The 13,452-nt window shown below is 34.7% G+C and overlaps 1 protein-coding gene across 1 annotated transcript; it reads left to right on the top strand.

Moving 5' to 3' along the window:
* Nucleotides 1-10,278: 10,278 nt before the first annotated feature.
* On the top strand, nucleotides 10,279-13,452 carry LOC106092654 (histone H4). The gene is made up of 2 exons (XM_059367287.1): nucleotides 10,279-10,328; nucleotides 13,146-13,452. The coding sequence occupies exons 1-2, from the start codon at nucleotides 10,279-10,281 to the stop codon at nucleotides 13,450-13,452; spliced, it is 357 nt and encodes a 118-aa protein (XP_059223270.1).

The following is a 13,452-nucleotide window of genomic DNA, read 5'->3' as shown; positions in this document are numbered from 1 at the left end:
CTCTACTCTACTCTACTCTACTCTACTCTACTCTACTCTACTCTACTCTACTCTACTCTACTCTACTCTACTCTACTCTACTCTACTCTACTCTACTCTACTCTACTCTACTCTACTCTACTCTACTCTACTCTACTCTACTCTACTCTACTCTACTCTACTCTACTCTACTCTACTCTACTCTACTCTACTCTACTCTACTCTACTCTACTCTACTCTACTCTACTCTACTCTACTCTACTCTACTCTACTCTAATCTACTCTACTCTACTCTACCATCCTTTGTTTTGCGAATTTCAAAATTCTGAGGACACCGTTGGATTTTCAAGGAAAGCTCTTTCCGTAATGGTGTTGAACGATGCAATGCTCTCTTCTGTTTCCTTGAAAACTGAAGAGTATTGCTTCAAAATCGAATAATTCATATCCAAAAAATTCAAAAAAACCAACGAGAGTTTGCAATTGCTGTAACTTCCTTAATTTTGCAAACTTTAGAATATTTCATACACCGTTGGATTCGTGAGGAAAATCGCTTTCCGTGGTGGTGCTGGACGAAGTAATACTGTAAAGTTTTCAGTCAAAAAGGTCGCTGAAACCAATTTTTTTTGGTCGTAAAAATTCAAGGTCGTTCTCAAGGCCAAAAACGCTGTAACTCCTTAATTTTTTCAAGTTTCGAAAAATTTTCAGCATTCCGCAATTCGAAATTCAAAGAAGATTCGTACAATTAACAGAATTACTTAAAAATTCACATTTTATTTTTTTTGAATTTTTTTTGCAAAGGCTAACCCCTTATGAAAATTTGAAATTTCTGATGCGAAAAAAAATTTTCGAGTTGAGTATACAGTATTAAAGATTATGGCAAAAAATACGGATTAGTGCAACTCCTATGTTTTTTCTTCAAAAAACAAGCTCAAATCGCATAATTATATCCGAAAAATGCTAAAAATCAAGGTGAGTTTGAAATAGCTGTAACATCTTTTGTTTTGCGAATTTCTACTCTACTCTACTCTACTCTACTCTACTCTACTCTACTCTACTCTACTCTACTCTACTCTACTCTACTCTACTCTACTCTACTCTACTCTACTCTACTCTACTCTACTCTACTCTACTCTACTCTACTCTACTCTACTCTACTCTACTCTACTCTACTCTACTCTAATCTACTCTACTCTACTCTACCATCCTTTGTTTTGCGAATTTCAAAATTCTGAGGATACCGTTGGATTTTCAAGGAAAGCTCTTTCCGTAATGGTGTTGAACGATGCAATGCTCTCTTCTGTTTCCTTGAAAACTGAAGAGTATTGCTTCAAAATCGAATAATTCATATCCAAAAAATTCAAAAAAACCAACGAGAGTTTGCAATTGCTGTAACTTCCTTAATTTTGCAAACTTTAGAATATTTCATACACCGTTGGATTCGTGAGGAAAATCGCTTTCCGTGGTGGTGCTGGACGAAGTAATACTGTAAAGTTTTCAGTCAAAAAGGTCGCTGAAACCAATTTTTTTTGGTCGTAAAAATTCAAGGTCGTTCTCAAGGCCAAAAACGCTGTAACTCCTTAATTTTTTCAAGTTTCGAAAAATTTTCAGCATTCCGCAATTCGAAATTCAAAGAAGATTCGTACAATTAACAGAATTACTTAAAAATTCACATTTTATTTTTTTTGAATTTTTTTTGCAAAGGCTAACCCCTTATGAAAATTTGAAATTTCTGATGCGAAAAAAAATTTTCGAGTTGAGTATACAGTATTAAAGATTATGGCAAAAAATACGGATTAGTGCAACTCCTATGTTTTTTCTTCAAAAAACAAGCTCAAATCGCATAATTATATCCGAAAAATGCTAAAAATCAAGGTGAGTTTGAAATAGCTGTAACATCTTTTGTTTTGCGAATTTCTACTCTACTCTACTCTACTCTACTCTACTCTACTCTACTCTACTCTACTCTACTCTACTCTACTCTACTCTACTCTACTCTACTCTACTCTACTCTACTCTACTCTACTCTACTCTACTCTACTCTACTCTACTCTACTCTACTCTACTCTACTCTACTCTACTCTACTCTACTCTACTCTACTCTACTCTACTCTACTCTACTCTACTCTACTCTACTCTACTCTACTCTACTCTACTCTACTCTACTCTACTCTACTCTACTCTACTCTACTCTACTCTAATCTACTCTACTCTACTCTACCATCCTTTGTTTTGCGAATTTCAAAATTCTGAGGATACCGTTGGATTTTCAAGGAAAGCTCTTTCCGTAATGGTGTTGAACGATGCAATGCTCTCTTCTGTTTCCTTGAAAACTGAAGAGTATTGCTTCAAAATCGAATAATTCATATCCAAAAAATTCAAAAAAACCAACGAGAGTTTGCAATTGCTGTAACTTCCTTAATTTTGCAAACTTTAGAATATTTCATACACCGTTGGATTCGTGAGGAAAATCGCTTTCCGTGGTGGTGCTGGACGAAGTAATACTGTAAAGTTTTCAGTCAAAAAGGTCGCTGAAACCAATTTTTTTTGGTCGTAAAAATTCAAGGTCGTTCTCAAGGCCAAAAACGCTGTAACTCCTTAATTTTTTCAAGTTTCGAAAAATTTTCAGCATTCCGCAATTCGAAATTCAAAGAAGATTCGTACAATTAACAGAATTACTTAAAAATTCACATTTTATTTTTTTTGAATTTTTTTTGCAAAGGCTAACCCCTTATGAAAATTTGAAATTTCTGATGCGAAAAAAAATTTTCGAGTTGAGTATACAGTATTAAAGATTATGGCAAAAAATACGGATTAGTGCAACTCCTATGTTTTTTCTTCAAAAAACAAGCTCAAATCGCATAATTATATCCGAAAAATGCTAAAAATCAAGGTGAGTTTGAAATAGCTGTAACATCTTTTGTTTTGCGAATTTCTACTCTACTCTACTCTACTCTACTCTACTCTACTCTACTCTACTCTACTCTACTCTACTCTACTCTACTCTACTCTACTCTACTCTACTCTACTCTACTCTACTCTACTCTACTCTACTCTACTCTACTCTACTCTACTCTACTCTACTCTACTCTACTCTACTCTACTCTACTCTACTCTACTCTACTCTACTCTACTCTACTCTACTCTACTCTACTCTACTCTACTCTACTCTACTCTACTCTACTCTACTCTACTCTACTCTACTCTACTCTACTCTACTCTACTCTACTCTACTCTACTCTACTCTACTCTACTCTACTCTACTCTACTCTACTCTAATCTACTCTACTCTACTCTACCATCCTTTGTTTTGCGAATTTCAAAATTCTGAGGACACCGTTGGATTTTCAAGGAAAGCTCTTTCCGTAATGGTGTTGAACGATGCAATGCTCTCTTCTGTTTCCTTGAAAACTGAAGAGTATTGCTTCAAAATCGAATAATTCATATCCAAAAAATTCAAAAAAACCAACGAGAGTTTGCAATTGCTGTAACTTCCTTAATTTTGCAAACTTTAGAATATTTCATACACCGTTGGATTCGTGAGGAAAATCGCTTTCCGTGGTGGTGCTGGACGAAGTAATACTGTAAAGTTTTCAGTCAAAAAGGTCGCTGAAACCAATTTTTTTTGGTCGTAAAAATTCAAGGTCGTTTTGAAGGCCAAAAACGCTGTAACTCCTTAATTTTTTCAAGTTTCGAAAAATTTTCAGCATTCCGCAATTCGAAATTCAAAGAAGATTCGTACAATTAACAGAATTACTTAAAAATTCACATTTTATTTTTTTTTGAATTTTTTTTGCAAAGGCTAACCCCTTATGAAAATTTGAAATTTCTGATGCGAAAAAAAATTTTCGAGTTGAGTATACAGTATTAAAGATTATGGCAAAAAATACGGATTAGTGCAACTCCTATGTTTTTTCTTCAAAAAACAAGCTCAAATCGCATAATTATATCCGAAAAATGCTAAAAATCAAGGTGAGTTTGAAATAGCTGTAACATCTTTTGTTTTGCGAATTTCTACTCTACTCTACTCTACTCTACTCTACTCTACTCTACTCTACTCTACTCTACTCTACTCTACTCTACTCTACTCTACTCTACTCTACTCTACTCTACTCTACTCTACTCTACTCTACTCTACTCTACTCTACTCTACTCTACTCTACTCTACTCTACTCTACTCTACTCTACTCTACTCTACTCTACTCTACTCTACTCTACTCTACTCTACTCTACTCTACTCTACTCTACTCTACTCTACTCTACTCTACTCTACTCTACTCTACTCTACTCTACTCTACTCTACTCTACTCTACTCTACTCTACTCTACTCTACTCTACTCTACTCTACTCTACTCTACTCTACTCTACTCTACTCTTCTCTACTCTACCATCCTTTGTTTTGCGAATTTCAAAATTCTGAGGACACCGTTGGATTTTCAAGGAAAGCTCTTTCCGTAATGGTGTTGAACGATGCAATGCTCTCTTCTGTTTCCTTGAAAACTGTAGAGTATTGCTTCAAAATCGAATAATTCATATCCAAAAAATTCAAAAAAACCAACGAGAGTTTGCAATTGCTGTAACTTCCTTAATTTTGCAAACTTTAGAATATTTCAGACACCGTTGGATTCGTGAGGAAAATCGATTTCCGTGGTGGTGCTGGACGAAGTAATACTGTAAAGTTTTCAGTCAAAAAGGTCGCTGAAACCAATTTTTTTTGGTCGTAAAAATTCAAGGTCGTTTTCAAGGCCAAAAACGCTGTAACTCCTTAATTTTTTCAAGTTTCGAAAAATTTTCAGCATTCCGCAATTCGAAATTCAAAGAAGATTCGTACAATTAACAGAATTACTTAAAAATTCACATTTTATTTTTTTTGAATTTTTTTTGCAAAGGCTAACCCCTTATGAAAATTTGAAATTTCTGATGCGAAAAAAAATTTTCGAGTTGAGTATACAGTATTAAAGATTATGGCAAAAAATACGGATTAGTGCAACTCCTATGTTTTTTCTTCAAAAAACAAGCTCAAATCGCATAATTATATCCGAAAAATGCTAAAAATCAAGGTGAGTTTGAAATAGCTGTAACATCTTTTGTTTTGCGAATTTCTACTCTACTCTACTCTACTCTACTCTACTCTACTCTACTCTACTCTACTCTACTCTACTCTACTCTACTCTACTCTACTCTACTCTACTCTACTCTACTCTACTCTACTCTACTCTACTCTACTCTACTCTACTCTACTCTACTCTACTCTACTCTACTCTACTCTACTCTACTCTACTCTACTCTACTCTACTCTACTCTACTCTACTCTACTCTACTCTACTCTACTCTACTCTAATCTACTCTACTCTACTCTACCATCCTTTGTTTTGCGAATTTCAAAATTCTGAGGACACCGTTGGATTTTCAAGGAAAGCTCTTTCCGTAATGGTGTTGAACGATGCAATGCTCTCTTCTGTTTCCTTGAAAACTGAAGAGTATTGCTTCAAAATCGAATAATTCATATCCAAAAAATTCAAAAAAACCAACGAGAGTTTGCAATTGCTGTAACTTCCTTAATTTTGCAAACTTTAGAATATTTCATACACCGTTGGATTCGTGAGGAAAATCGCTTTCCGTGGTGGTGCTGGACGAAGTAATACTGTAAAGTTTTCAGTCAAAAAGGTCGCTGAAACCAATTTTTTTTGGTCGTAAAAATTCAAGGTCGTTCTCAAGGCCAAAAACGCTGTAACTCCTTAATTTTTTCAAGTTTCGAAAAATTTTCAGCATTCCGCAATTCCAAATTCAAAGAAGATTCGTACAATTAACAGAATTACTTAAAAATTCACATTTTATTTTTTTTGAATTTTTTTTGCAAAGGCTAACAACCCCTTATGAAAATTTGAAATTTCTGATGCGAAAAAAAATTTTCGAGTTGAGTATACAGTATTAAAGATTATGGCAAAAAATACGGATTAGTGCAACTCCTATGTTTTTTCTTCAAAAAACAAGCTCAAATCGCATAATTATATCCGAAAAATGCTAAAAATCAAGGTGAGTTTGAAATAGCTGTAACATCTTTTGTTTTGCGAATTTCTACTCTACTCTACTCTACTCTACTCTACTCTACTCTACTCTACTCTACTCTACTCTACTCTACTCTACTCTACTCTACTCTACTCTACTCTACTCTACTCTACTCTACTCTACTCTACTCTACTCTACTCTACTCTACTCTACTCTACTCTACTCTACTCTACTCTACTCTACTCTACTCTACTCTACTCTACTCTACTCTACTCTACTCTACTCTACTCTACTCTACTCTACTCTACTCTACTCTACTCTACTCTACTCTACTCTACTCTACTCTACTCTACTCTACTCTACTCTACTCTACTCTACTCTACTCTACTCTACTCTACTCTACTCTACTCTACTCTACCATCCTTTGTTTTGCGAATTTCAAAATTCTGAGGACACCGTTGGATTTTCAAGGAAAGCTCTTTCCGTAATGGTGTTGAACGATGCAATGCTCTCTTCTGTTTGCAATTGCTGTAACTTCCTTAATTTTGCAAACTTTAGAATATTTCAGACACCGTTGGATTCGTGAGGAAAATCGATTTCCGTGGTGGTGCTGGACGAAGTAATACTGTAAAGTTTTCAGTCAAAAAGGTCGCTGAAACCAATTTTTTTTGGTCGTAAAAATTCAAGGTCGTTTTCAAGGCCAAAAACGCTGTAACTCCTTAATTTTTTCAAGTTTCGAAAAATTTTCAGCATTCCGCAATTCGAAATTCAAAGAAGATTCGTACAATTAACAGAATTACTTAAAAATTCACATTTTATTTTTTTTGAATTTTTTTTGCAAAGGCTAACCCCTTATGAAAATTTGAAATTTCTGATGCGAAAAAAAATTTTCGAGTTGAGTATACAGTATTAAAGATTATGGCAAAAAATACGGATTAGTGCAACTCCTATGTTTTTTCTTCAAAAAACAAGCTCAAATCGCATAATTATATCCGAAAAATGCTAAAAATCAAGGTGAGTTTGAAATAGCTGTAACATCTTTTGTTTTGCGAATTTCTACTCTACTCTACTCTACTCTACTCTACTCTACTCTACTCTACTCTACTCTACTCTACTCTACTCTACTCTACTCTACTCTACTCTACTCTACTCTACTCTACTCTACTCTACTCTACTCTACTCTACTCTACTCTACTCTACTCTACTCTACTCTACTCTACTCTACTCTACTCTACTCTACTCTACTCTACTCTACTCTACTCTACTCTACTCTACTCTACTCTACTCTACTCTACTCTACTCTACTCTACTCTACTCTACTCTACTCTACTCTACTCTACTCTACTCTACTCTACTCTACTCTACTCTACTCTACTCTACTCTACTCTACTCTAATCTACTCTACTCTACTCTACCATCCTTTGTTTTGCGAATTTCAAAATTCTGAGGACACCGTTGGATTTTCAAGGAAAGCTCTTTCCGTAATGGTGTTGAACGATGCAATGCTCTCTTCTGTTTCCTTGAAAACTGAAGAGTATTGCTTCAAAATCGAATAATTCATATCCAAAAAATTCAAAAAAACCAACGAGAGTTTGCAATTGCTGTAACTTCCTTAATTTTGCAAACTTTAGAATATTTCATACACCGTTGGATTCGTGAGGAAAATCGCTTTCCGTGGTGGTGCTGGACGAAGTAATACTGTAAAGTTTTCAGTCAAAAAGGTCGCTGAAACCAATTTTTTTTGGTCGTAAAAATTCAAGGTCGTTCTCAAGGCCAAAAACGCTGTAACTCCTTAATTTTTTCAAGTTTCGAAAAATTTTCAGCATTCCGCAATTCCAAATTCAAAGAAGATTCGTACAATTAACAGAATTACTTAAAAATTCACATTTTATTTTTTTTGAATTTTTTTTGCAAAGGCTAACCCCTTATGAAAATTTGAAATTTCTGATGCGAAAAAAAATTTTCGAGTTGAGTATACAGTATTAAAGATTATGGCAAAAAATACGGATTAGTGCAACTCCTATGTTTTTTCTTCAAAAAACAAGCTCAAATCGCATAATTATATCCGAAAAATGCTAAAAATCAAGGTGAGTTTGAAATAGCTGTAACATCTTTTGTTTTGCGAATTTCTACTCTACTCTACTCTACTCTACTCTACTCTACTCTACTCTACTCTACTCTACTCTACTCTACTCTACTCTACTCTACTCTACTCTACTCTACTCTACTCTACTCTACTCTACTCTACTCTACTCTACTCTACTCTACTCTACTCTACTCTACTCTACTCTACTCTACTCTACTCTACTCTACTCTACTCTACTCTACTCTACTCTACTCTACTCTACTCTACTCTACTCTACTCTACTCTACTCTACTCTACTCTACTCTACTCTACTCTACTCTACTCTACTCTACTCTAATCTACTCTACTCTACTCTACCATCCTTTGTTTTGCGAATTTCAAAATTCTGAGGACACCGTTGGATTTTCAAGGAAAGCTCTTTCCGTAATGGTGTTGAACGATGCAATGCTCTCTTCTGTTTCCTTGAAAACTGAAGAGTATTGCTTCAAAATCGAATAATTCATATCCAAAAAATTCAAAAAAACCAACGAGAGTTTGCAATTGCTGTAACTTCCTTAATTTTGCAAACTTTAGAATATTTCATACACCGTTGGATTCGTGAGGAAAATCGCTTTCCGTGGTGGTGCTGGACGAAGTAATACTGTAAAGTTTTCAGTCAAAAAGGTCGCTGAAACCAATTTTTTTTGGTCGTAAAAATTCAAGGTCGTTCTCAAGGCCAAAAACGCTGTAACTCCTTAATTTTTTCAAGTTTCGAAAAATTTTCAGCATTCCGCAATTCGAAATTCAAAGAAGATTCGTACAATTAACAGAATTACTTAAAAATTCACATTTTATTTTTTTTGAATTTTTTTTGCAAAGGCTAACCCCTTATGAAAATTTGAAATTTCTGATGCGAAAAAAAATTTTCGAGTTGAGTATACAGTATTAAAGATTATGGCAAAAAATACGGATTAGTGCAACTCCTATGTTTTTTCTTCAAAAAACAAGCTCAAATCGCATAATTATATCCGAAAAATGCTAAAAATCAAGGTGAGTTTGAAATAGCTGTAACATCTTTTGTTTTGCGAATTTCTACTCTACTCTACTCTACTCTACTCTACTCTACTCTACTCTACTCTACTCTACTCTACTCTACTCTACTCTACTCTACTCTACTCTACTCTACTCTACTCTACTCTACTCTACTCTACTCTACTCTACTCTACTCTACTCTACTCTACTCTACTCTACTCTACTCTACTCTACTCTACTCTACTCTACTCTACTCTACTCTACTCTACTCTAATCTACTCTACTCTACTCTACCATCCTTTGTTTTGCGAATTTCAAAATTCTGAGGACACCGTTGGATTTTCAAGGAAAGCTCTTTCCGTAATGGTGTTGAACGATGCAATGCTCTCTTCTGTTTCCTTGAAAACTGAAGAGTATTGCTTCAAAATCGAATAATTCATATCCAAAAAATTCAAAAAAACCAACGAGAGTTTGCAATTGCTGTAACTTCCTTAATTTTGCAAACTTTAGAATATTTCATACACCGTTGGATTCGTGAGGAAAATCGCTTTCCGTGGTGGTGCTGGACGAAGTAATACTGTAAAGTTTTCAGTCAAAAAGGTCGCTGAAACCAATTTTTTTTGGTCGTAAAAATTCAAGGTCGTTCTCAAGGCCAAAAACGCTGTAACTCCTTAATTTTTTCAAGTTTCGAAAAATTTTCAGCATTCCGCAATTCCAAATTCAAAGAAGATTCGTACAATTAACAGAATTACTTAAAAATTCACATTTTATTTTTTTTGAATTTTTTTTGCAAAGGCTAACCCCTTATGAAAATTTGAAATTTCTGATGCGAAAAAAAATTTTCGAGTTGAGTATACAGTATTAAAGATTATGGCAAAAAATACGGATTAGTGCAACTCCTATGTTTTTTCTTCAAAAAACAAGCTCAAATCGCATAATTATATCCGAAAAATGCTAAAAATCAAGGTGAGTTTGAAATAGCTGTAACATCTTTTGTTTTGCGAATTTCTACTCTACTCTACTCTACTCTACTCTACTCTACTCTACTCTACTCTACTCTACTCTACTCTACTCTACTCTACTCTACTCTACTCTACTCTACTCTACTCTACTCTACTCTACTCTACCATCCTTTGTTTTGCGAATTTCAAAATTCTGAGGACACCGTTGGATTTTCAAGGAAAGCTCTTTCCGTAATGGTGTTGAACGATGCAATGCTCTCTTCTGTTTCCTTGAAAACTGAAGAGTATTGCTTCAAAATCGAATAATTCATATCCAAAAAATTCAAAAAAAACCAACGAGAGTTTGCAATTGCTGTAACTTCCTTAATTTTGCAAACTTTAGAATATTTCAGACACCGTTGGATTCGTGAGGAAAATCGATTTCCGTGGTGGTGCTGGACGAAGTAATACTGTAAAGTTTTCAGTCAAAAAGGTCGCTGAAACCAATTTTTTTTGGTCGTAAAAATTCAAGGTCGCTTTCAAGGCCAAAAACGCTGTAACTCCTTAATTTTTTCAAGTTTCGAAAAATTTTCAGCATTCCGCAATTCGAAATTCAAAGAAGATTCGTACAATTAACAGAATTACTTAAAAATTCACATTTTATTTTTTTTTTGAATTTTTTTTGCAAAGGCTAACCCCTTATGAAAATTTGAAATTTCTGATGCGAAAAAAAATTTTCGAGTTGAGTATACAGTATTAAAGATTATGGCAAAAAATACGGATTAGTGCAACTCCCATGTTTTTTCTTCAAAAAACAAGCTCAAATCGCATAATTATATCCGAAAAATGCTAAAAATCAAGGTGAGTTTGAAATAGCTGTAACATCTACTCTACTCTACTCTACTCTACTTTACTCTACTCTACTCTACTCTACTCTACTCTACTCTACTCTACTCTACTCTACTCTACTCTACTCTACTCTACTCTACTCTACTCTACTCTACTCTACTCTACTCTACTCTACTCTACTCTACTCTACTCTACTCTACTCTACTCTACTCTACTCTACTCTACTCTACTCTACTCTACTCTACTCTACTCTACTCTACTCTACTCTACTCTACTCTAATCTACTCTACTCTACTCTACCATCCTTTGTTTTGCGAATTTCAAAATTCTGAGGACACCGTTGGATTTTCAAGGAAAGCTCTTTCCGTAATGGTGTTGAACGATGCAATGCTCTCTTCTGTTTCCTTGAAAACTGAAGAGTATTGCTTCAAAATCGAATAATTCATATCCAAAAAATTCAAAAAAAACCAACGAGAGTTTGCAATTGCTGTAACTTCCTTAATTTTGCAAACTTTAGAATATTTCATACACCGTTGGATTCGTGAGGAAAATCGATTTCCGTGGTGGTGCTGGACGAAGTAATACTGTAAAGTTTTCAGTCAAAAAGGTCGCTGAAACCAATTTTTTTTGGTCGTAAAAATTCAAGGTCGTTTTCAAGGCCAAAAACGCTGTAACTCCTTAATTTTTTCAAGTTTCGAAAAATTTTCAGCATTCCGCAATTCGAAATTCAAAGAAGATTCGTACAATTAACAGAATTACTTAAAAATTCACATTTTATTTTTTTTTGAATTTTTTTTGCAAAGGCTAACCCCTTATGAAAATTTGAAATTTCTGATGCGAAAAAAAATTTTCGAGTTGAGTATACAGTATTAAAGATTATGGCAAAAAATACGGATTAGTCCAACTCCTATGTTTTTTCTTCAAAAAACAAGCTCAAATCGCATAATTATATCCGAAAAATGCTAAAAATCAAGGTGAGTTTGAAATAGCTGTAACATCTTTTGTTTTGCGAATTTCTACTCTACTCTACTCTATTCTACTCTATTCTACTCTACTCTACTCTACTCTACTCTACTCTATTCTACTCTATTCTACTCTACTCTACTCTACTCTACTCTACTCTACTCTACTCTACTCTACTCTACTCTACTCTACTCTACTCTACTCTACTCTACTCTACTCTACTCTACTCTACTCTACTCTACTCTACTCTACTCTACTCTACTCTACTCTACTCTACTCTACTCTACTCTACTCTACTCTACTCTACTCTACTCTACTCTACTCTACTCTACTCTACTCTACTCTACTCTACTCTAATCTACTCTACTCTACTCTACCATCCTTTGTTTTGCGAATTTCAAAATTCTGAGGACACCGTTGGATTTTCAAGGAAAGCTCTTTCCGTAATGGTGTTGAACGATGCAATACTCTCTTCTGTTTCCTTGAAAACTGAAGAGTATTGCTTCAAAATCGAATAATTCATATCCAAAAAATTCAAAAAAACCAACGAGAGTTTGCAATTGCTGTAACTTCCTTAATTTTGCAAACTTTAGAATATTTCACACACCGTTGGATTCGTGAGGAAAATCGCTTTCCGTGGTGGTGCTGGATGAAGTAATACTGTAAAGTTTTCAGTTAAAAAGGTCGCTGAAATCAATTTTTTTGGTCGTAAAAATTCAAGGTTGTTTTCAAGGCCAAAAACGCTGTAACTCCTTAATTTTTTCAAGTTTCGAAAATTTTCCAGCATTCCGCAATTCGAAATTCAAAAAAGATTCGTACAATTAACAGAATTACTTAAAAATTCGCATTTTATTTTTTTTTGAATTTTTTTTGCAAAGGCTAACCCCTTATGAAAATTTGAAATTTCTGATGCGAAAAAAAATTTTCGAGTTGAGTATACAGTATTAAAGATTATGGCAAAAAATACGGATTAGTGCAACTCCTATATTTTTTCTTCAAAAAACAAGTTCAAATCGCATAATTATATCCGAAAAATGCTAAAAATCAAGGTGAGTTTGAAATAGCTGTAACATCTTTTGTTTTGCGAATTTCTACTCTACTCTACTCTACTCTACTCTACTCTACTCTACTCTACTCTACTCTACTCTACTCTGCTCTACTCTACTCTACTCTACTCTACTCTACTCTACTCTACTCTACTCTACTCTACTCTACTCTACTCTGTCCGCAGTTCGAAACTCGAAGAAGATTCATAAAATTAACAGAATTACTTAAAAATTCACATTTTATTTTTTTTTGAATTTTTTTAGCAAAGCCAAAGGCTTGGAAAAAGGTTGCGCTAAACGTCATCGTAAAGTGTTGCGTGATAACACCCAAGGTATCACCAAGCCTGCAAACAGACGTTTGGCTCGTCGTGGCGGTGTAAAACGTATCTCTGGATGGATTTACGAAGAAACACGTGTTGTCCTGAAGGTGTTGTTGGAAAACGTTATTCGTGATGCTTTCACCTACACTGAACACCCTAAGCGTAAAACCGTCACCGCTATGGATGGTCTATGGTTTGAAGTCTATGCTTTGAAGAGACAAGGCCGCACTTTGTACGGTTTCGGCGGTTAA

This window comes from Stomoxys calcitrans, chromosome 4, assembly GCF_963082655.1.
Source record: "Stomoxys calcitrans chromosome 4, idStoCalc2.1, whole genome shotgun sequence".
Lineage (NCBI taxonomy): Eukaryota > Metazoa > Arthropoda > Insecta > Diptera > Muscidae > Stomoxys > Stomoxys calcitrans.
The sequence above is the reverse complement of the archived record's forward strand: the minus strand, read 5'-3'. Positions and strand labels throughout refer to the sequence as shown.

What these genes read in the sequence shown, in the direction of transcription:
- LOC106092654 (XM_059367287.1), top strand. Translation starts at nt 10,279, where the DNA reads ATGGTGTTGAACGATGCAATGCTCTCTTCTGTTTCCTTGAAAACTGAA. An exon ending in GTTTCCTTGAAAACTGAAGA is followed by an intron (nt 10,329 to 13,145) that starts GTATTGCTTCAA and finishes GAATTTTTTTAG; the next exon opens with CAAAGCCAAAGGCTTGGAAA.